Source organism: Gadus macrocephalus, chromosome 13 (assembly GCF_031168955.1).
Source record: "Gadus macrocephalus chromosome 13, ASM3116895v1".
NCBI lineage: Eukaryota > Metazoa > Chordata > Actinopteri > Gadiformes > Gadidae > Gadus > Gadus macrocephalus.
This window is the reverse complement of record NC_082394.1, coordinates 6,207,959-6,232,742: the sequence shown is the minus strand read 5'-3', so window position 1 is coordinate 6,232,742 and position 24,784 is coordinate 6,207,959. Positions and strand designations below refer to the sequence as shown.

Genomic DNA, 24,784 nt, shown 5'->3' with positions numbered 1-24,784 from the left:
ATCTCAAATATGACAACACTAGTATACGGCTATACGAATCGGATTATATCTATGGCAGATTAGACCTATCTAATCGGTATGGTATAGTTAGACGTATCTAATCGGATAATATTTATGGCAGAGTAGAACTATCTAATTGAATTATATTGATGGTTGAACAGTCCTATCTAATATTTTGAGCGAACATATAACATGTATAATTTACGTATAGGTAAAGGTGGTGTCGTGTTAGGGGCGTGTCTGGCGGAGTTCCTATGAGGAATGCGCGTGCGCCCTGGCTGACCGCGCAGTTCCTCTCGCTCTGGGTATTTGAAATCGGCGTGCGGAGCCCGGCTGCAGTGAGAGCATCACAACCACATCTCAATCCCACGCTGACTCACAGTCAAGCAAGTCACGGTAGGGGATCATATCGATTTATTTATGATTAAATAAAGTCACGAATCTGGACTAAAGCAATTAAAGAACAATTTAACACCGCTTTTATGAACCTAAATGTGTTTCATGGAGTACAACCAAGTAAACTAGCAAGCTACGCTAACATTAGCATCCGGCTTGTGACAAAATCAGGCCATTCATTGATTATTTTAATTCACTACAAGTTTAAGGACATCAACCACAGTCTTAAATGATGTGTTTGAACTGGATAGAGCAAAATCATATTAGTTAGACAAGAAAATAAGTATGCTAGCTAACTTATAACTTGAAGCAGCTAACTGGAACCAGTCAGTGCACAAGGGTGCTAACATGCTTTGCGGAGGTCTAGCCAAAAGGGATTGTTACAAGTGCACACTTTAGTTTCCGCCTTGACACAGATATCAAGATGTAGAACATGTATGAGCAATTATTTTATGGTGCTGTCATCGGCATCATGGTAATCAATCAGTGGGTTATCAATAGTGGGTCATTTAGGCCTAGCTGGCCCACCGTTGATGACCAACAGATTACAACGATTTATTACTACGTTCAGCGTCCAGGGCGGTCTCAGTACCGCACACACATGCTGATCATAATATCCTCTTTTCTCTCTCGCAACGTAGACATCATCATGGATTTAAATGATGCAAACCTTCAATCACTCATGGAGTTCCTCAGGAAAACTCTTGATCCTGATCCATTAGTAAGACGACCAGGTGAGAGACCCTTCAAACATAATCGTACATGTTGATTGTTAATCACTAAGGCCTCTTTAAATTTAGGATATGGTCCGGAGTTAACTGTTTTCGTCCCCTTGTGATTTTGTGCCACAGCTGAAAAGTTCCTCGAGTCCGTTGAAGGAAATCAGAATTACCCTGTATTGCTTCTTACTTTACTGGAGAAATCCCAAGACAATGTAATCCGTGTATGTGCTGTGGTTACGTTCAAGAATTACATCAAGAGGAACTGGCGCATAGTGAGTGGAAATCAACAGATCTACTTGACAATGTTTTGTCGTTAACTTAGTCTAAAAATGTAATAAAGAAAGTAAGAGTTTTTAAGTATTTCATCCTCACTCAGGTTGAAGATGAACAAAACAAAATCTCTGATCCGGACCGGACGACAGTCAAAGCCAACATAGTGAACTTGATGCTGAGGAGCCCGGAACAAATTCAGAAACAGGTCTGTTTATTGTTATATTTTACCTTTAAATTTTAAGAGTTATGCCTTGTACACTTTAATAAGTTTAAAGGTCCCATGACATGCCACCAGGTGTGGGTGTGATTAGCCGTTACAAGACGTTTTGAAAATCTGTCTCTCAGGACATTACAAGTGGGCGTGTCCACATAGATGTGTGACGGATAGATGAGCAACGTTTGCTACATTCCACTGGGTAGGCTGGTAGTCGTAGACTGATCTATCCAGCACACATCTTGGTGGAAACGCCCGCTTGTGATGTCATAAGAGACAGATTTTCAAAATGTCTTGTAACAGCTAATCACACTCACACCTGGTGGCATGTCATGGGACCGTTAACCTTGGCCATACTCTTGATTGTTTTATTCTTTACTGCAGCTGAGCGACGCCATCAGCATTATTGGAAGAGAAGACTTTCCCCAGAAGTGGCCTGACCTTTTGACAGAGATGGTGACCCGCTTCCAAAGTGGAGATTTCCATATCATTAACGGAGTCCTCCGAACCGCACATTCCCTCTTCAGGAGGTAAGATATAATAAGTCGTTATGTACATTGACATCAAGAGCTTTTAGCAGACACTTTTATTAAAATGCATCGTTAATTATGTACATTTGTCAGAAAAAAGGGAAACAATATATCACTATCAGATCAACAGTACTGCCTTGTATTTAACTCAAACCTTTTTGTCTTTTTAGGTATCGTCATGAGTTTAAGTCCAATGAGCTTTGGCTGGAAATAAAACTGGTCCTTGACACATTTGCTGCACCTCTGACGGAGCTCTTCAAGGTTTGTGTACGCTTGTGGTTGTAATAACATGATGAGATCCATATAAACTATTTGTGTCTGTTGATTCTTTCCCTGCGTGTATTCTCCTGATGCTCACCGTTTTGTGTCCGCCACGTTTCAGGCCACCATTGAGTTGTGTCAGACTCACGCCAAAGACATCAACGCCCTGAAGGTCCTCTTCTCCTCTCTCACACTGATCTCCAAGCTCTTCTACAGTCTCAACTTCCAGGTGGGTTTCGTTCTTATTTTGACGTTCTTGTTGTTGCTCTAAAGGTAAAATATGTAAGCGTTTTTTTCTGTCATTAGGCAATTATTTTGTTCTGCAAGCTTGATCAATAAAAATCACCGTCCTTTGTACAGGATCTACCAGAGTTCTTTGAAGACAACATGGAGACCTGGATGTCCAATTTCCACAATCTGTTGACTTTGGATAACAAGCTATTACAGACCGACGTAAGTTCTTCTTTTTTGTGTGTGATGTTTTTTTTTAAATTATTTTAAACAAGGAACACAACTCAAGTTTGTTTCTCTATCTTGACGACGACCGTCCAGGACGAGGAAGAGGCGGGTCTCCTTGAGATGTTGAAGTCTCAGATCTGCGACAACGCCGCTCTGTACGCTCAGAAGTACGACGAGGAGTTCCAGCCGTTCCTGCCCCGCTTCGTCACCGCGATCTGGAACCTCCTGGTGTCCACCGGCCAAGAGGTCAAGTATGACCTGGTGAGGCTTCCGGTTGCTTCTTCAGGGATGTCCTGGGTATAAACAGTTTTTGTGACGCTTCGATGGCTAATCCCCCTTTGTGTGTCGCACAGCTCGTGAGCAATGCCATCCAGTTTTTGGCCTCCGTTTGTGAAAAGCCGCACTACAAGAACCTCTTTGAGGACCAGAACTCCCTCACAAGCATTTGTGAGAAGGTCATCGTGCCCAACATGGAGTTTAGAAGTGAGTCAGTCTAGCTGGGTTTTCTTTTTAACTTGATGAAGCGATTTCAAACCAGTGCCCCTTTGTTCTATAGTTGGGCTTGGTCTTGTATATCTACTGCGCTCCTTTTGTGGTTCTGACCGACTGAACTCTCGCCATTCCTAGGTGCTGATGAGGAAGCCTTCGAAGACAACTCAGAGGAGTACATCCGTAGGGACCTCGAAGGATCCGGTAAACAGTCACTTCCTCTTACTTTGTTTATTCTTGGTTACTTCTGTATACATGGTTCAAAATACACCCGTCCTCGTGGGCTCACCCCCCTGCCGTCCTTCTGCAGACATCGACACTCGCCGCAGAGCTGCTTGTGACCTGGTGCGGGGTCTGTGTAAATTCTTCGAGGCTCCAGTCACAGCGATCTTTTCGGGCTACGTGAATTCAATGTTGGCAGAGTACGCCAAAAACCCTGGCTTGAACTGGAAGCATAAAGACGCTGCTATTTACCTCGTCACGTCGCTAGCGTCTAAAGCTCAGACGCAGAAGGTACGCTCGCCCTTTGGTCCACTGTGTTGCTGATTTCAGAAACCCGTGTCTCTTCTATTCTGTTAATGCAGATGGCTTTAAAAATGGACGTTTTGTTTCAGCATGGAATTACACAAGCCAACGAGCTGGTGAATCTTACAGAATTCTTTGTCAACCACATCATCACAGACCTAAAATCACCAAATAGTAAGAGTACACTCAAAAGTCTACTGGATCAATCAGCAGCCAATTCACACAAAGGGAGGAAGAACTTTTTACGAGCATGGTAGCCACCACATTGTTCTTTTTCCTATTCTAGTAAATGAGTTCCCGGTGCTGAAAGCGGACGCGATCAAATACGTCATGATCTTCAGAAGCCAGGTATGATCCCCCTACATCCACAATGATTCACCCTGCGTTCAACCCCTGCGCGTGGAGTGACCAGTGTGTCGTCGTGTTCACGTCGTCCCAGCTCCCCAAGGAGCAGCTCCTGCAGGCGGTTCCCCTGCTCATGGCTCACCTGGAGGCCGAGAGCGCGGTGGAGCACACGTACGCTGCCCACGCCCTGGAGAGGTTGTTCACCATGAGGGGCCCCAACAACACCACCCTGTAAGCACCAACAGCTCATCTGGAAACGAAGTAGCGCTATTGAGGTCGAGTCTTGACAACGTTTCAGCCCAGTGTCTCCATTCGGGACATTTTAATGGAGGTCTCTTTATAACAAAAGTCTCTCGTGAAGGTATTTAGGTAGAGGTTATATTGTAGTTAAACTAGGGCTGCTCAATTATGGAAAAAATCATAATCATGTTTATTTTGGTCAATATCGAAATCACGATTATTTTTGAGTTTGAAAACATGATGTATTTATTCAGCATGTCTCCCAAATTTTTTTTTAACTGAGAACTTTGAAATTTCGCCTCTAAGAAATACTCAAAAAGAAAACCTTCAAGTCTAAAATAATGTACAGATATGTATCCAGCTTTAAAAAAATAAATAATAGATTGCGTTACTTTTGTGATCGTTTGATGCTAAAATCGAAATCGATTAATAGCCAATATCGAATATCGCAATCAGTTAAACCCACGAAGTTAAACCCACTTCCCTGATCGTCAGAATGGCCAGACCTCTGCAATGTTGTTGTTTTTTGTGTGTTTGTGTATATATATACACATGGGGATGGCTCTAAGATCTCTTGGCTGAAGCTCCCTCCTTGTCTTGCAGCATCACACCAGGAGAAATGGCTCCATTCACATCACAGCTGCTCAACAATCTGTTCAAGGCCCTCTCTGTGCCCGGCTCTGCAGAGAATGAATACATCATGAAAGGTAGTACAGGGACGGGCTAAACCCAACGGATGAATCCTATCAAATACCCCCGTCTGTTGTGTGTTTAACTCGTACTTTTCCCTTTGGTTTATTTTCAAAGCCATCATGCGTAGCTTCTCCCTCCTGCAAGACGCCATCGTCCCTTATATCCCTACCCTGATCGATCAGCTCACACAAAAGCTCCTCTTGGTCAGCAAGGTAATCCACACCGACGCTTCCAACAGTTTAGTTTTGTTTAGTTTATTGGTTGAGTCGACGGGGACCATGTACAGAACAGGTAATATACTAGAGTTAGCCGAATAGCTAATTTGCATCTGTGGTCCCTGGACAGGGAGTTCAAAGGATAATAAAACGCATACTAAACATCACAGAGCATCAACAACATTACAGAGTAAAGTCATACAGAATACATTAAACAGTTGGTGTTCTTTATAAAATAATCATTGATTGCATGATTGTCTTAAGTTTTGGTTTTGGTTTTCCTCCTGCCCTCAGAACCCCAGCAAGCCCCACTTCAACCACTACCTGTTTGAGTCCCTGTGCCTCTCCATCCGGATCACCTGCAAGGCCAACCCCAGCACCGTGGGCAGCTTTGAGGAGGCCCTTTTCCCCGTGTTCACGGAGATCCTTCAGAACGATGTCCAGGGTGGGTCATCTGAACTAGCATCTCTTTGTTTAGTTTCTGTCCCGCGTTAAGCGTCATTGGCCGTGACGCTTTTGATAGACAAGGGGGTTAACTGAAGTTGAAGTTACCAATGACTCATTGGTAACTTCAACTTCAGTTAACCCCCTTGTCTATCAAAAATGTCAGATATGTGATGAATAACAGAGTGTTAGGAACCCAACACAAGATACCCTTTGTCTGGTGTAAAGCAGGTCTTGTTTTGATGGCCAGGGCTCCACCTATAACAAGACTATTGAGAAGTGTCTGCGCTAATGTCGCATCAATTGTCTCTTCTGTCCCCTCTCGCGCAGAGTTTGTCCCGTACGTGTTCCAGGTGATGTCCCTCCTCCTGGAGATCCACTCGGACTCCATCCCCTCCTCCTACATGGCGCTGTTCCCCCACCTGCTGCAGCCCGCGCTGTGGGAGCGAGCTGGGAACATCCCCCCTCTGGTTCGCCTGCTCCAGGCCTACCTCGAGAAGGGCGCTCCCACCATCGCCAGCTCTGCTGCCGATAAAATAGTAGGTCGAGCTCGTAACGGGTGTTCAACTCGTGTCTTGGTTGGTTCACATTGAATGATCGGGTATTCTTAACTTTGACTGATTTTGATTTGATTGATTGGGTGTTTGGGTCATAACCTGGTAACACTCCCTGTCCCTTTAGCCCGGACTGCTCGGAGTCTTCCAGAAGCTTATTGCCTCCAAGGCCAACGACCACCAGGGCTTCTACCTCCTCAACAGCATCATCGAGCACATGCCCCCGTGAGTCGTCCCGAGAAAACCCAATCAGTGGATTGTGAGAGGGTGAATGGCTGGAAGGCTTGGTTTGATGTAATCAATTGTGATGAGATCCTAACTTTCTTTTTATGTCGGCCTTTGTTTTTGTCAGAGAATCCATCATGCAATACCGGAAACAGATCTTTATTCTGCTCTTCCAAAGGCTACAGAGTTCCAAAACGACCAAGTTCATCAAAAGTAAGACTGTAGTTGTGTTCATGCTCAATTCAATGACTAGAAGGGTCACTCACATCTAACGTTTCTTTAAGTTTTTTTTTTTGTATAAAAGTTATGCAAAGCTATGGCTATTAATTCCAATCAATTGACTTGAGAAATCAGGAAAGCAGTACTTTCCAAAACTCCTGTTTACATCGATTTTTGTAAAATAGCAGAGCATACCATAAACCTTTACATATATACATGTTCTAATTTTTTAAATAACAATAGTCTACTTTGCTGTCAGCAATACCGTGTACATGGTTGTAATCTGTGATGGAGTCCTGCTTGACTGTTCCTGTATTCTCTTGTCCAGGTTTCTTGGTGTTTATCAACCTCTTCGGTGTCAAATACGGAGCGATCGCCCTGCAGGAGATCTTTGACAGCATCCAGCCAAAGTGAGTACAGACGGACCGATGCTGAAAAGTATAAACCTAATGTGGACGTCGTAAAGAACGACTTTACGTCGGTGTGTGAGGTTGACCCTGTTGCTGTGTGTTGTGCCTCAGGATGTTTGGCATGGTCCTGGAGAAGATCATCATTCCTGACGTACAGAAGGTGTCTGGCCCGGTGGAGAAGAAGATCTGCGCCGTGGGCATCACAAAAATCCTCACGGAGTGTCCCGCCATGATGGACACGGAATACACCAAGCTCTGGTTAGAAACAGACCCAACAAAACACTGCCCGGCACACTGCAAAGTCACGTAGTCAAGGCTACACCATCACAAACCGCATTTAGCCGACTTCTGCCGGGAAATGGACAGAGATAGATGGATACTATATTGATCCCCAGGGGATATTCAAAGTCACAGTAGCTTGAAGACGTCACACACAGCATATGATCACTGTTTTGATTATTATTATTTATCTATTTATTTATATATTTATATATATATTTTATTTTATTTTTTCTTATTGCTTATGTTTATTTATTTTTTTTAATTAATTTTTTTCCACAATGTCTTGTTTTTAAAAAAATGTATGATGACTATATGCTCTGTAAGGTGACCTTGGGTGTCTTGAAAGGCGCCTCTAAATGAAATGTATTATTATTATTATTATATACATCCATCATAAACAAGATGATGGAATATAATATCGTCATGGATAATATTGACAATGGAAGATATGCTACGCTGCTCTTGGAGACGTGGAGCCAGCGTGGTCCGTGGGTCACTGGTAGGGCTGAACGTTTTGGGGAAATAATCAAATTGCGATTATTTCGACCAATATTGCGATAGCGATTTTTTTCTTTTTAAAGTTCCTTATGTTCTGTATTATTCACTAAACAAGCAATACATCATTCTATAGTATGACCAACGCAACATTGGAAGCAGTCAACCTATAAACTGCTTTCCTTTAGGCCAGGCCTATGTGTAGAGATGAATTGATGCATGATTTGATATTATACTATCTTTACTTAATTATTGAATAGTAAAAGAAAAATAAATACGAATCGTACTTATTTTACTGTTACTGATCTCAAGTCAGTAACAGTAACACATGTTACTGACTATATATATATATATATATATATATATATATATATATATATATATATATTATTTTTATTTTTTTTAATTGCAGACTTTGCGATTTACTAATCTATTAGTATGTCGTATGACATGTGGGTTTGACTTTGATGAATCGTTCAGCCCTAGTCACCGGTGTGTCTGCGGTTCTGTCCCCGCCAGGACCCCTCTGCTCCAGGCCCTCATCGGCTTCTTCGAGCTGCCGGAGGACGACAGCACGCCCGACGACGAGCACTTCATCGACATCGAGGACACCCCCGGCTACCAGACGGCCTTCTCCCAGCTGGCCTTCGCCGGCAAGAAGGAGCATGACCCCATCGGAGACTCCATGGGCAACCCCAAGATCCTGCTGGCCCAGTCCCTCCACAAGCTGTCCACCGCCTGCCCCGGCCGGGTATGGGTTCACAGGGTTTCCCCCAGCACGTTACCGCTTGGACGGCCGCCTAAGAGACACACCTAACGCCTTAACTACAACTTCCCCAAAAAAATAAAAATATAGATTTTATTTTATAGCAGATATTATAAAAAAGTATAAAATAATCTAAACTTCATTCACTCTGTGTATAAATCGGGCAACACTCAGACAGCCTGCATGAAAATAAGCATAAATGGTCGCCCCCCCCCCCCTCTCCCGGTCAGACAGTAGAAGCCCCCCCCCCCTTCCTGGTCAGACAGCGGAAGCCCCCCCCCTGAAGGCAAACCACCTTAACTAACAAATTCTCTGCGGGAAACCCTGGTTTCAGACCCGATAGGATGGAGTTCACGACCCTGTTAAACGATGGGGCGGCTGATGGCAGGTTTGAGTGTTGACCTCTCGCTCCTCTCTCCCAGGTCCCCTCCATGCTGAGCAGCAGCCTGAACGCAGATGCCCTTCAGTTCCTGCAGGGATACCTGCTGGCAGCGTCGGTGCAGCTGGTTTAGAACCACAGCGTGGTGGCTAGCCCAGAACACACTGCGCACAGAGCAGACGGCTCCAAGGCTCGTTTCAACCAAAGGCCCCACGGACTACACTGGTGGAGTTTGACATGGGATGGATTTATTGGGATGTGGCTTGTTCTGCTTGGAGGTCAATGTTCCCTGTTGACTTTTTTTTTAAAGAGCTTTTAAAAAAACGGAGTGCAAAAAAAAACGGGAAATTAAATTTGACTTGTTGAGTTCGATTTTCTGGTTTGGTTGGGGTTGCGCGTGCTGTGGAAATTGTAGGGCAGAGTTAATTCATGGTATTTTTAGTATCATGTTTTGATATATCAAGTGTGTTCAAGATCATCTGAAATGAGTTGACTCAGTATTCTTAAACAACCATTTGAAGAGGTTTGGTGTCCTATCAGATTTCATTGGATTGCTTTACACTTCTTTGGAAGACTCAAATCTCCATAAATATAATTTCTCACCTCTTTTCTGCATGTCCCTTGTAGATTTGTGTGTTTGTCCTTCATTTTGGCACTGTCTGTTATTGTGATTAAAGAGAAGCACTTGTATAGAGCCTGGCCTTTCGACTCTTTTGTATTTAATACGTACAGCTTATTTTTTACTGAACATCCCAGCACGTTAAACATTTGGTCTCTATACCAAAGGAAAATAACTTGTTCCCGATATGGTTATTGTATCCGTTTATAATAAAGGTATTCAGTGGGTTGAGTACATTAAATCATTAAAAACATAGTTTTTTGTCCGAAATATTCATACATTTCTCATGTAAACACACTTGACGTTCACTTTCTATTTAGATTTTTGTATATGGAGACTTTGGTTTGTATAGCATTCCAGTAGCTGGAGCGACTTCAACAGAAAGCCACTAGGAGGTTTTGACTTGGTCTTTGGCTGCTTTTATTTCCATGTTCTTGATGAAGGGCATCATGCATCTGTCCCCTCCCATGAAGCGGTACGTGGCAACATTGGCTTCCCAAGGCAACAGCCTAGAGACGGGGATGAGAAGACTTGAGCATGACTGAGTTTACCTGTTTGGGACTATACACACTTGTAATTATTGGCATAGCATAATCCTAATCATTTTTAGGGCCTTTAGCAGACGCTTTTATCCAAAGTGACTTGCAATAAGTACATTTGTCAGAAGAAGGTGAAAAATAGTGCAGCACATACAGTAAGGATGTTCATAGAACCAAGTGCGGGTGCTGCTTGCACACTGCCCCAACAAACGACCCCACAGTGTCAGAATGCCATGCGAGTGGCTGGTTGTAAGCTGTTGAATCCAGTTGGGGCAGTTTAAGGTTTGTAACTGCACGTTTCGGCTTACGTTCGCTGGTGGATTGGGGGAGTGGGAAAGCCACTGCGGTCGTACTTACGCTCGTGTCAGCAATGGAATGTACATAAGGCGAGGAATGCATATCATCTGCTGCTCGGCCAGGATGGCGTTCATGGACTGCTTCACGGTGTAGAGGGGGTCCAGTGGAGGGATCAGACCCCGCAGCTCTTTCCTGTGAGGAGGCAGAATCTGGTTTTAAGTTGTTTCTGAGACATGTCACTGTAGTCAACTTTAAAGGTGACATATAATACCACCAGCTGTGGGTGACTAGCCGTTACAAGCCATTCTGAAAACCTGCCTCTTCTGACGTCACAAGTGGGCGTGTCCACTAGGGATGGGCAAAATGATTCTTTTCCGGGAACTAGTTCTTTCAGTTCAGTTCAGTACAACGATTCGTTTGTTTGATTCGTTCGTTACATCAGATTACGTCATTTGACAGGGAATCTCACAGGTGTCTGCCCCCCCCCCCACCCGCGAACGGCCCTGAGCATATTTTAAGCGATTTCTAGGCTCTACCCCTGTGAAAATCGACAAGATACACGATTTAGTATAACCCAACGTCCCACCAATATTTATACCACTTGCTTACTCTCTATGTCATTCATGGTTTTATATTTATAAAAAAAAAAATTACTTTACATTTAATTCTTCATTATTCAGGCATTACAGAACTTTCATGGTCGTAAATAAAAAATACGAACTGCAGTTTAATTTCTTTGTTTGTTCTTGAATTGACATAGAATGGAGCAAAGACTCCTGGAATTGGGGAATGCATTTATCCAATAGCAGATGGAGGTCAAGTCTATTTTCGGAAATGTAGGGGGATATATGAGTGGCCCCCCCACGTCGAATGGTATGGCCCAAGATACGTCAGACAGAGAAAGCGCGCAATTTCGACGGTACAACCTTGTCATTTGTTTACCCAGGTGCCATGGCAACACCATTGCTACCTCTCATTGGCTGAATCTTTGAGAACGTTGTAGACTCAATCGATATAACGTTGCGGGGAGACAAAGCTCTGTTCGTTTGTATATTTTATTTACGCGACCATATTTTTGTTTAATGTTAAAAAAAAAGAATCAAAGAACCAGTTCTTCTTGTTTTGGGGAACCAGTTCTTGTCGTTCACGTTCGGGATTCGTTCGTTGTGAACGAATCGGTCGCGACCGACTCATACCTAGTGTCCACCTAGATGTGTGCTGGATAGATCAGTCTACCAGCCTACCCAGTGGACTGGAGCAAACGTTGCTTATCTATCCCGTCATACATCTAGGTGGACACGCCCACTTGTGATGTCAGAAGAGGCCGAATTTCAAAACGCCCCGTAACGGCTAATCACACTCACACCTGGTGGTGGCGTGACATGGGACCTTTAAAACAAATGTGTGTACCTGATCTCGCAGCCCTCGAACATGCCTGTGTCTACAATGTACGGGCAGACCAGGGTGGTTTTGATGCCATTCAGGTTTTCTGCATGGAGATCGTGGGCCAGGGACTCGGTGAACCCCACGGCACCAAATTTGCTGGCACAGTAGTCCTGAGAGAAAAAAAGCATACAAAGATGAATTTGTATTCCTATTTTGGGATGTTGTTTATTACTTTGGCCCCGTCCTCATATTATCCAGTTCTGTGGATAAGTATGTGGATATCATACCACATTGTCTTACCTCTACACACGCAGTGCTGAACAGGCCAAGGGCACTGGCGATGGTAACAATGTGGCCATGGTTCTGGGCTTTCATCTGAGGCAGGAAGGCCTTCGTCATCTGTTATAAGGGGAAATAACCATGACTTTAAGGAATTACCTCCGCACGTCTCACATCCAGGGACGCGGGAAGTGGGGGTGCTTAGGGTGCTGCAGCACCCCCCCCTTGAAGGCCTCTGGCTGTAACTGCAAGTGAGAAGGTTTTCTGAACAAATCAATACTTTTTTTTTTTTTTATATAATTTTGTCATACAACATGATTTTTCATAAAATTATTGACATCCACCCTTTTTATGAAATTGATCATATTATCAATTTCATTTTATTTAGAACATTGTCTGAGTAGGCCGACGTAGGCTATGACACACAACGAAGAACTGTCGATAGCTGAATATGGTACTATGCTGATTTTACATAAGTATGTTGGTGTTCAACATCTGTTGTAGTGAACATTCTAAAACTGGTGTAAAATATTGCTGCCATATTAATAGACACGTTGAATGTTATCATTATGATTCTGGAATCCTGCACGTAAACTGGTTGGCAAAAAAAGAGCAAAGACGGACGGTTCACTTGACGGAGAAACCGTCACTTTCCTCATATCAGACAACTCGTAACTCTGGATGAAAATGAAGGCTTTCTTTTATTGTCACTTTCCTTTTAAACCTATAGAAATAACCTCCTGAATCCTTGTTATAACGCTGTGTATAATCCCGGACCGCAACAGCTTGTCGGCATGTTGTTAGTGTGTGAAATTCAGCACAGTATCAGCCGAGTTGACTCTAATTTCCACATTGTTTACTTGCTGACGTTTGTGAATAACAGTGGCTAGTTGGCAGAACTCTTTTTACACACCAGTAGAGTGTTTATCAGAGCGGAGCCCTGAATGTGACGTCACCCGTCATCTCGTCTCTGTAAACAATGGATGTTGCGCAGCATTTATTATGACGTCATTATATAGACTCTCTCTCAGCAACCCCCCCCCCCTTGGACTGACTTCCCGCGTCCCTGGTGTTACCCCCTATGTTTTATTCGATTCTTTTCGACAGTGTTACCCCTTATGTTTTTTTTCATGACGACCAATAAAAACGACAGTGTTTATCGTTTCAAACCGATTTTTTTACGTTTCATTCGATAAAAACAAGTTTTTTTTTTTTAATGTTTTTTTCCCATGATGACTGATGAAAAACAACAGTGTTACCCCTTATATTTTATTTGACAAAGACAACTGTGTTACCCCTTGTGTTTTTTTTCATGACGACCAATAAAAAACAACAGTGTTACCCCTTATGTTTTTATTCATGACGACCAATAAAAAACAACAGTGTTACCCATTATGTTTTTTTTCATGACGACCAATAAAAAAAGGAACAGTGTTACCCCTTATGGTTTTTCTCGTGACTACCAATGAAAAACGACAGTGTTACCCCTTATGTTGTTTTTCATGACGACCAATAAAAAACAAGTGATACCCCTTATGTTTTTTTTCATGACGACCAATAAAAAACAAGTGTTACCCCTTATGTTTTTTTTCATGACGACCAATAAAAAACAACAGTGTTACCCCTTATGTTTTTTTTCATGACGACCAATAAAAAACAGCAGTGTTACCCCTTATGTTTTTTTTCATGACGACCAATAAAAAACGACAGTGTTACCCCTTATGTTGTTTTTCATGACGACCAATAAAAAACAATTGTTACCCCTTATGTTTTTTTTCATGACGACCAATAAAAACGACAGTGTTACCCCTTATGTTTTTTTTCATGACGACCAATAAAAAACGACAGTGTTACCCCTTATGTTTTTTTTCATGACGACCAATAAAAAACAGCAGTGTTACCCCTTATGTTTTTTTTCATGACGACCAATAAAAACAACAGTGTTACCCCTTATGTTTTTTTTCATGACGACCAATAAAAAACGACAGTGTTACCCCTTGTGTTTCATTTGATAATAACGACATTGTTACCCCTCATGTTTCATTTGATAAAAACGACAGTGTTACCCCTTGTGTTTTTTTTCATGACGACCAAAGAAAAACAACAGTGTCACCCCCTATGTTTTATTTGATAAATATCTACAGTGTATTCCCCTTATATTTATTTCATGACGGCCGATAAAAAATGACAGTTACCCCTCGTGTTTTTTCCATGTTGACCAATAAAAAAGAACAGCACCCCTGTCGACGGTATTGCAGGGACGCGAACATGAGCTGTTTAGAGTGTTAACCTCCGAACTTAACAATGCACCATCAAGACACCGATTAATGTCATCACAAAGGTTATACTTGACTTTATAATTCGCATGAAATAGAGATAAGAATCTTCCAACAAATGCCATCAACCGGGCTTGAACCCCGGTCACCAGGGGGTTAGGCAGAGTGCACCCCCCTGCACCACTGAGGCGATGACAATAAACAAGAATCAATCATCAATAAAGAGGATATACATGACATTAAAATGTATGTGTGTATTTCTATTATTTCCCTTATGTTTTTTTTCACGACGACCAATAATAAACAACAGTGTTACCCCTTATGTTTTTTTTCATGACGACCAAAAAAAACAACAGTGTTACCCCCTTTATGTTTTTTTTCATGACGACCAATAAAAAACAACAGTGTTACCCCTTATGTTTTTTTTCATGACGACCAATAAAAAACAGCAGTGTTACCCCTTATGTTTTTTTTCATGACGACCAATAAAAAACAACAGTGTTACCCCTTATGTTTTTTTTCATGACGACCAATAAAAAACAGCAGTGTTACCCCTTATGTTTTTTTTCATGACGACCAATAAAAACGACAGTGTTACCCATTATGTTTTTTTTCATGACGACCAATAAAAAACAATTGTTACCCCTTATGTTTTTTTTCATGACGACCAATAAAAACGACAGTGTTACCCCTTATGTTTTTTTTCATGACGACCAATAAAAAACAGCAGTGTTACCCCTTATGTTTTTTTTCATGACGACCAATAAAAACAACAGTGTTACCCCTTATGTTTTTTTTCATGACGACCAATAAAAAACGACAGTGTTACCCCTTGTGTTTCATTTGATAAAAACGACATTGTTACCCCTCATGTTTCATTTGATAAAAACGACAGTGTTACCCCTTATGTTGTTTTTCATGACGACCAATAAAAAACAATTGTTACCCCTTATGTTTTTTTTCATGACGACCAATAAAAACGACAGTGTTACCCCTTATGTTTTTTTTCATGACGACCAATAAAAAACAGCAGTGTTACCCCTTATGTTTTTTTTCATGACGACCAATAAAAACAACAGTGTTATCCCTTATGTTTTTTTTCATGACGACCAATAAAAAACGACAGTGTTACCCCTTGTGTTTCATTTGATAAAAACGTCATTGTTACCCCTCATGTTTCATTTGATAAAAACGACAGTGTTACCCCTTGTGTTTTTTTTCATGACGACCAAAGAAAAACAACAGTGTCACCCCCTATGTTTTATTTGATAAATATCGACAGTGTATTCCCCTTATATTTATTTCATGACGGCCGATAAAAAACGACAGTTACCCCTCATATTTTTTCCATGTTGACCAATAAAAAACAACAGCACCCCTGTCGACGTTATTGCAGGGACGCGAACTTGAGCAGTTTAGAGTGTTAACCTCCGAACTTATCAATGCACCATCAAGACACCGATTAAAGTCATCACAAAGGTTATACTTGACTTTATAATTCGCATGAAATTGAGATAAGAATCTTCCAACAGATGTCATCAACCAGACTTGAACCCCGGTCACCAGGGGGTTAGGCAGAGTGCACCCCACTGCACCACTGAGGCGATGACAATACACAATAATCAATCATCAATAAAGAGGATATACATGACATTAAAATGTATGTGTGTATTTCTATTATTTCCCTTATGTTTTTTTTCACAATGACCAATAATAAACAACAGTGTTACCCCTTATTTTTTTTTTCATGATGACCAATAAAAAACGACAGTGTTACCCCTTATGTTTTTTTTCATGACGACCAATAAAAAACAGCAGTGTTACCCCTTATGTTTTTTTTCATGACGACCAATAAAAACAACAGTGTTACCCCTTACGTTTTTTTCATGACGACCAATAAAAAACGACAGTGTTACCCCTTATTTTTTTTTTCATGACGACCAATAAAAAACAGCAGTGTTACCCCTTATGTTTTTTTTCATGACGACCAATAAAAAACAACAGTGTTACCCCTTATGTTTTTTTTCATGACGACCAATAAAAAACAGCAGTGTTACCCCTTATGTTTTTTTTCATGACGACCAATAAAAACGACAGTGTTACCCCTTATGTTGTTTTTCATGACGACCAATAAAAAACAATTGTTACCCCTTATGTTTTTTTTCATGACGACCAATAAAAACGACAGTGTTACCCCTTATGTTTTTTTTCATGATGACCAATAAAAAACAGCAGTGTTACCCCTTATGTTTTTTTTCATGACGACCAATAAAAACAACAGTGTTACCCCTTATGTTTTTTTTCATGACGACCAATAAAAAACGACAGTGTTACCCCTTGTGTTTCATTTGATAAAAACGACATTGTTACCCCTCATGTTTCATTTGATAAAAACGACAGTGTTACCCCTTGTGTTTTTTTTCATGACGACCAAAGAAAAACAACAGTGTTACCCCTTATGTTTTTTTTCATGACGACCAATAAAAAACAGCAGTGTTACCCCTTATGTTTTTTTTCATGACGACCAATAAAAAACAGCAGTGTTACCCCTTATGTTTTTTTTCATGACGACCAATAAAAAACAACAGTGTTACCCCTTATGTTTTTTTTCATGACGACCAATAAAAAACAGCAGTGTTACCCCTTATGTTTTTTTTCATGACGACCAATAAAAACGACAGTGTTACCCCTTATGTTTTTTTTCATGACGACCAATAAAAAACGACAGTGTTACCCCTTATGTTGTTTTTCATGACGACCAATAAAAAACAATTGTTACCCCTTATGTTTTTTTTCATGACGACCAATAAAAACGACAGTGTTACCCCTTATGTTTTTTTTCATGACGACCAATAAAAAACAGCAGTGTTACCCCTTATGTTTTTTTTCATGACGACCAATAAAAACAACAGTGTTACCCCTTATGTTTTTTTTCATGACGACCAAAGAAAAACAAGTGTCACCCCCCATGTTTTATTTGATAAATATCGACAGTGTATTCCCCTTATATTTATTTCATGACGGCCGATAAAAAACGACAGTCACCCCTCATGTTTTTTCCATGTTGACCAATAAAAAACAACAGCACCCCTGTCGACGTTATTGCAGGGACGCAAACATGAGCTGTTTAGAGTGTTAACCTCCGAACTAAACAATGCACCATCAAGACACCGATTAATATAATCACAAAGGTTATACTTGACTTTATAATTCGCATGAAATAGAGATAAGAATCTTCCAACAGATGTCATCAACCAGACTTGATCCCCGGTCACCAGGGGGTTAGGCAGAGTGCACCCCACTGCACCACTGAGGCGATGACAATACACAATAATCAATCATCAATAAAGAGGATATACATGACATTAAAATGTATGTGTGTGTTTCTATTATTTCCCTTATGTTTTTTTTCACAACGACCAATAATAAACAACAGTGTTACCCCTTATGTTTTTTTTCATGACGAACAATAAAAAACGACAGTGTTACCCCTTATGTTTTTTTTCATGACGACCAATAAAAAACAGCAGTGTTACCCCTTATGTTTTTTTTCATGACGACCAATAAAAACAACAGTGTTACCCCTTATGTTTTTTTTCATGACGACCAATAAAAAACGACAGTGTTGCCCCTTGTGTTTCATTTAATAAAAACGACATTGTTACCCCTCATGTTTCATTTGATAAAAACGACAGTGTTACCCCTTGTGTTTTTTTTCATGACGACCAAAGAAAAACAACAGTGTCACCCCCTATGTTTTATTTGATAAATATCGACAGTGTATTCCCCTTATATTTATTTCATGACGGCCGATAAAAAACGACAGTTACCCCTCATGTTTTTTCCATGTTGACCAATAAAAAACAACAGCACCCCTATCGACGTTATTGCAGGGACGCAAACATGAGCTGTTTAGAGTGTTACCTTCGGACTTAACAATGCACCATCAAGACACTGATTAAAGTCATCACAAAGGTTATATTTGACTTTATAATTCGCATGAAAAAGAGATAAGAATCTTCCAACAGATGTCAACAACCAGACTTGAACCCCGGTCACCAGGGGTTTAGGCAGAGTGCACCCCACTGCACCACTGAGGCGATGACAAAACACAATAATCAATCATCAATAAAGAGGATATACATGACATTAAAATGTATGTGTGTATTTCTATTATTTCCCTTATGTTTTTTTTCACAACGACCAATAATAAACAACAGTGTTACCCCTTATGTTTTTTTTCATGACGACCAAAAAAAACAACAGTGTTACCCCCTTTATGTTTTTTTTCATGACGACCAATAAAAAAGAACAGTTTTACCCCTTATGTTTTTTTTCATGACGACCAATAAAAAACAACAGTGTTACCCCTTATGTTTTTTTTCATGGCGACCAATAAAAAACAACAGTGTTACCCCTTACGTTTTTTTCATGACGACCAATAAAAAACAACAGTGTTACCCCTTATGGTTTTTTTCATGACGACCAATAAAAAACAGCAGTGTTACCCCTTATGTTTTTTTTCATGACGACCAATAAAAAACAAGTGTTACCCCTTATGTTTTTTTTCATGACGACCAATAATAAACAACAGTGTTACCCCTTATGTTTTTTTTCATGACGACCAAAAAAAACAACAATGTTACCCCCTTTATGTTTTTTTTCATGACGACCAATAAAAAACAACAGTGTTACCCCTTACGTTTTTTTCATGACGACCAATAAAAAACAACAGTGTTACCCCTTATGGTTTTTTTCATGACGACCAATAAAAAACAGCAGTGTTACCCCTTATGTTTTTTTTCATGACGACCAATAAAAACAATAGTGTTACCCCTTATGTTTTTTTTCATGACGACCAATAAAAAACGACAGTGTTACCCCTTATGTTGTTTTTCATGACGACCAATAAAAAACAGCAGTGTTACCCCTTATGTTTTTTTTCATGACGACCAATAAAAAACAACAGTGTTACCCCTTATGTTTTTTTTCATGACGACCAATAAAAAACAACAGTGTTACCCCTTATGTTTTTTTTCATGACGACCAATAAAAAACAAGTGTTACCCCTTATGTTTTTTTTCATGACGACCAATAATAAACAACAGTGTTACCCCTTATGTTTTTTTTCATGACGACCAAAAAAAACAACAGTGTTACCCCCTTTATGTTTTTTTTCATGACGACCAATAAAAAAGAACAGTTTTACCCTTTATGTTTTTTTTCATGACGACCAATAAAAAACAACAGTGTTACCCCTTATGTTTTTTTTCATGACGACCAATAAAAAACAACAGTGTTACCCCTTACGTTTTTTTCATGACGACCAATAAAAAACAACAGTGTTACCCCTTATGGTTTTTTTCATGACGACCAATAAAAAACAGCAGTGTTACCCCTTATGTTTTTTTTCATGACGACCAATAAATAACAAGTGTTACCCCTTATGTTTTTTTTCATGACGACCAATAATAAACAACAGTGTTACCCCTTATGTTTTTTTTCATGACGACCAAAAAAAACAACAATGTTACCCCCTTTATGTTTTTTTTCATGACGACCAATAAAAAAGAACAGTTTTACCCCTTATGTTTTTTTTCATGACGACCAATAAAAAACAACAGTGTTACCCCTTATGTTTTTTTTCATGACGACCAATAAAAAACAACAGTGTTACCCCTTACGTTTTTTTCATGACGACCAATAAAAAACAACAGTGTTACCCCTTATGTTTTTTTTCATGACGACCAATAAAAAACAGCAGTGTTACCCCTTATGTTTTTTTTCATGACGACCAATAAAAACAATAGTGTTACCCCTTATGTTTTTTTTCATGACGACCAATAAAAAACGACAGTGTTACCCCTTATGTTGTTTTTCATGACGACCAATAAAAAACAGCAGTGTTACCCCTTATGTTTTTTTTCATGACGACCAATAAAAAACAACAGTGTTACCCCTTATGTTTTTTTTCATGACGACCAATAAAAAACAACAGTGTTACCCCTTATGTTTTTTTTCATGACGACCAATAAAAAACAAGTGTTACCCCTTATGTTTTTTTTCATGACGACCAATAATAAACAACAGTGTTACCCCTTATGTTTTTTTTCATGACGACCAAAAAAAACAACAGTGTTACCCCCTTTATGTTTTTTTTCATGACGACCAATAAAAAAGAACAGTTTTACCCCTTATGTTTTTTTTCATGACGACCAATAAAAAACAACAGTGTTACCCCTTATGTTTTTTTTCATGGCGACCAATAAAAAACAACAGTGTTACCCCTTACGTTTTTTTCATGACGACCAATAAAAAACAACAGTGTTACCCCTTATGGTTTTTTTCATGACGACCAATAAAAAACAGCAGTGTTACCCCTTATGTTTTTTTTCATGACGACCAATAAAAACAATAGTGTTACCCCTTATGTTTTTTTTCATGACGACCAATAAAAAACGACAGTGTTACCCCTTATGTTGTTTTTCATGACGACCAATAAAAAACAGCAGTGTTACCCCTTATGTTTTTTTTCATGACGACCAATAAAAAACAACAGTGTTACCCCTTATGTTTTTTTTCATGACGACCAATAAAAAACAAGTGTTACCCCTTATGTTTTTTTTCATGACGACCAATAAAAAACAGCAGTGTTACCCCTTATGTTTTTTTTCATGACGACCAATAAAAAACAACAGTGTTACCCCTTATGTTTTTTTTCATGACAACCAATAAAAAACAGCAGTGTTACCCCTTATGTTTTTTTTCATGACGACCAATAAAAACGACAGTGTTACCCCTTATGTTTTTTTTCATGACGACCAATAAAAAACGACAGTGTTACCCCTTATGTTGTTTTTCATGACGACCAATAAAAAAGAACAGTTTTACCCCCTATGTTTTTTTTCATGACGACCAATAAAAAACAAGTTTTACCCCTTATGTTTTTTTTCATGACGACCAATAAAAAACAACAGTGTTACCCCTTACGTTTTTTTCATGACGACCAATAAAAAACAACAGTGTTACCCCTTATGGTTTTTTTCATGACGACCAATAAAACACAGCAGTGTTACCCCTTATGTTTTTTTTCATGACGACCAATAAAAAACAGCAGTGTTACCCCTTATGTTTTTTTTCATGACGACCAATAAAAACGATAGTGTTACCCCTTATGTTTTTTTTCATGACGACCAATAAAAAACGACAGTGTTACCCCTTATGTTGTTTTTCATGACGACCAATAAAAAACAAGTGTTACCCCTTATGTTTTTTTTCATGACGACCAATAAAAAACAACAGTGTTACCCCTTATGTTTTTTTTCATGACGACCAATAAAAAACAGCAGTGTTACCCCTTATGTTTTTTTTCATGACGACCAATAAAAAACAACAGTGTTACCCCTTATGTTTTTTTTCATGACGACCAATAAAAAACAGCAGTGTTACCCCTTATGTTTTTTTTCATGACGACCAATAAAAACAACAGTGTTACCCCTTATGTTTTTTTTCATGACGACCAATAAAAAACAACAGTGTTACCCCTCATGTTTCATTTGATAAAAACGACAGTGTTACCCCTTGTGTTTTTTTTCATGACGACCAAAGAAAAACAACAGTGTCACCCCCTATGTTTTATTTGATAAATATCAACAGTGTATTCCCCTTATATTTATTTCATGACGGCCGATAAAAAACGACAGTTACCCCTCATGTTTTTTCCATGTTGACCAATAAAAAACAACAGCACCCCTGTCGACGTTATTGCAGGGACGCAAACATGAGCTGTTTAGAGTGTTAACCTCCGAACTTAACAATGCACCATCAAGACACCGATTAAAGTCATCACAAAGGTTATGCTTGACTTTATAATTCGCATGAAATAGAGATAAGAATCTTCCAACAGATGTCATCAACCGGACTTGAACCCCGGTCACCAGGGGGTTAGGCAGAGTGCACCCCACTGCACCACTGAGGCGATGACAATACACAATAATCAATCATCAATAAAGAGGATATACATGACATTAAAATGTATGTGTGTGTTTCTATTATTTCCCTTATGTTTTTTTTCACGACGACCAATAATAAACAACAGTGTTACCCCTTATGTTTTTTTTCATGACGACCAAAAAAACCAACAGTGTTACCCCCTTTATTGATTTTTTTATGACGACCAATAAAAAACAACAGTGTTACCCCTTATGTTTTTTTTCATGACGACCAATAAAAAACAACAGTGTTACCCCTTATGTTTTTTTTCATGACGACCAATAAAAAACAACAGTGTTACCCAGGGACGCGGGAAGTGGGGGTGCTTAGGGCGCTGCAGCGGCCCCTGGCTGTAACTGCAAGTGAGAAGGTTTTCTGAACAAATCAATACTTTTTTTTTTTGTATAATTTCATCATACAACATGATTTTTCATTAAATTATTGACATCCACCCTTTTTATGATATTTAACATATCATCGGTACTATGCTGATTTTACATAAGCATGTTGGTGTTCAACATCTGTTGTAGTGAACATTCTAAAACTGGTGTAAAATGTTGCTGCCCTTAATAGACACGTTGAATGTTATCGTTTTGATTCTGGAATCCCGCACGTAAACTGGTGGGTAAAAAAAGAGCAAAGACGGGCGGTTCACTTGACGGAGAAACCGTCACTTTCCTCATATCAGACAACTCGTAACTCTGGATGAAAATGAAGGCTTTCTATTATGTCACTTTCCTTTGTAAACCTTTAGAAATAACCTCCTGAATCCTTGTTATAACTCTGTGTATAATCCCGGACCGCAACAGCTTGTCGGCATGTTGTTAGTGTGTGAAATTCAGCCCAGTATCAGCCGAGTTGACTCTAATTTCCACATTGTTTACTTGCTAACCTTTGTGAATAACAGTGGCTAGTTGGCAGAACTCTTTTTACACACCAGTAGAGTGTTTATCAGAGCGGATCCCTGAATGTGACGTCACCCGTCATCTCGTCTCTGTAAACAACGGATGTTGCGCAGCATTTATTATGACGTCATTATATAGATTCTCTCTCAGCACCCCCCCCCTCGGACTGACTTCCCGCGTCCCTGCTCACATCCCTCACTGTCTCACTCTTAGTATTGTGCGTCTCTCTCTCACTCACCTCTCTCACTGTGTGTGTCTCTGTCTCTGTCCCTGTCTCTGTCTCTGTCTCTCTCTCCCTCAAAAGAGTGCACAAACTCTCGGTTGCATAACTCACAATTCTCAATTTCTTATGTTTTACCATCACGTGTTCCTAGCCACACCCTCACGCACACGATCAAGGTCTCAGCAGCACACTATGCTTTATATAGAAGTGCATATAAAATCCGAGGTCGTCCTCTTACCCAAAAGAGAGCGTGACAGTTCACCAGCAGAGTCCTCTCCAACAGCTCATCGGGGCACTCGAGCAGCCGCCGTCCCGCCACGACCCCGGCGTTGTTCACCAATATCGTGACATCGCCAACATCGAGCCTCACCTTCTCCGCGGCCTCATAAATGTCCTGACGGCGGGAAAGATCAACAGTGTGCGTGTACACTTTGACCCCCTTTTCCCGCGCGAGTTCGGCCGTCTGCTCGTTTGCGGCCTGGTTGCAGTCCCAGAGCACGAGGTTGGCGCCCTCTTTGGCAAACTCCAGAGCGAACAGTCGACCCAGCGCGCCCCCGGCACCCGTGATGAGGCACAGCTCCCCGTCGATGCACTTCAACCTCGGCCGGAGAAAGGTCTGCAGTACGGCACTCAGGATGGAGTAGGACAATTCAATCAGCATCCATAGTAGGTCCAGTAAAAAAAACATCATGCGAGTACAAGCTCTCGTGCAACACAAAAGCATCAGTGGCAGAGTGCCAAGCCTGGGCCATCATCAGCTGCTTTTATCAGCGCGACTCTGGATTGGATAGCTGTTTTATGTAACATGTGTTTGCGGGATTAGATGGACGGTGACCCACCAATGGAAAATCGTATTGGGCAGATTACTAGAGGGTTGAACTCGTGCGTATTAATTGTTCATAACAGTCACTAGGCTACACTGAAAAGGCTTAGGACATCACGTCACGCAAAATATTATTACTGTATCAGTCACTTCATAATGATAGTATATTATTGCCGAACATCAGTATGTTTTAATATTCGTACAAAATGAGTGTATGGAATTAAACATGGATGAAGAAAAAAATATAGAGGATATTATTCATTAATTCTTTCCGTCGATTTTCTTGTTGTTATTACATTTTCAATAATG

The 24,784-nt window shown here is 40.3% G+C and overlaps 2 protein-coding genes across 2 annotated transcripts; one reads left to right on the top strand and one right to left on the bottom strand.

Moving 5' to 3' along the window:
- Positions 1-247: 247 nt before the first annotated feature.
- On the top strand, positions 248-9,831 carry cse1l (CSE1 chromosome segregation 1-like (yeast)). The gene is made up of 25 exons (XM_060070332.1): positions 248-396; positions 1,038-1,130; positions 1,248-1,390; positions 1,495-1,596; positions 1,990-2,135; positions 2,306-2,396; positions 2,518-2,625; positions 2,757-2,849; positions 2,949-3,116; positions 3,209-3,338; positions 3,483-3,548; positions 3,655-3,857; positions 3,959-4,043; positions 4,156-4,217; positions 4,309-4,445; positions 5,058-5,161; positions 5,262-5,359; positions 5,657-5,807; positions 6,137-6,345; positions 6,488-6,585; positions 6,713-6,798; positions 7,133-7,214; positions 7,326-7,472; positions 8,511-8,742; positions 9,180-9,831. The coding sequence occupies exons 1-25, from the start codon at positions 255-257 to the stop codon at positions 9,267-9,269; spliced, it is 3,066 nt and encodes a 1,021-aa protein (XP_059926315.1). The 5' UTR covers positions 248-254; the 3' UTR covers positions 9,270-9,831.
- Positions 9,384-24,431, bottom strand: LOC132471217 (retinol dehydrogenase 10-B-like). The gene is made up of 5 exons (XM_060070339.1): positions 23,891-24,431; positions 12,278-12,376; positions 12,002-12,147; positions 10,652-10,783; positions 9,384-10,264 (listed from the first exon to the last, which is right to left on the bottom strand). Exons 1-5 carry the CDS (start codon positions 24,374-24,376, stop codon positions 10,144-10,146), a joined length of 984 nt encoding a protein of 327 aa, XP_059926322.1. The 5' UTR covers positions 24,377-24,431; the 3' UTR covers positions 9,384-10,143.
- Between the last annotated feature and the right edge of the window lie 353 nt (positions 24,432-24,784).

Bases quoted from the DNA above. Each gene is read 5' to 3' on its own strand.
- cse1l (XM_060070332.1), top strand. From the start codon at position 255: ATGAGGAATGCGCGTGCGCCCTGGCTGACCGCGCAGTTCCTCTCGCTC. The intron at 3,858-3,958 runs GTACGCTCGCCC...GTTTTGTTTCAG, and splicing joins CTAAAGCTCAGACGCAGAAG to CATGGAATTACACAAGCCAA. The intron at 5,162-5,261 runs GTAGTACAGGGA...TTATTTTCAAAG, and splicing joins GAATGAATACATCATGAAAG to CCATCATGCGTAGCTTCTCC.
- LOC132471217 (XM_060070339.1), bottom strand. From the start codon at position 24,376: ATGCTTTTGTGTTGCACGAGAGCTTGTACTCGCATGATGTTTTTTTTA. The intron at 12,148-12,277 runs GTAAGACAATGT...TTTTTCTCTCAG, and splicing joins TCAGCACTGCGTGTGTAGAG to GACTACTGTGCCAGCAAATT. The intron at 10,265-10,651 runs GTAAGTACGACC...CCCCGTCTCTAG, and splicing joins ATTCCATTGCTGACACGAGC to GCTGTTGCCTTGGGAAGCCA.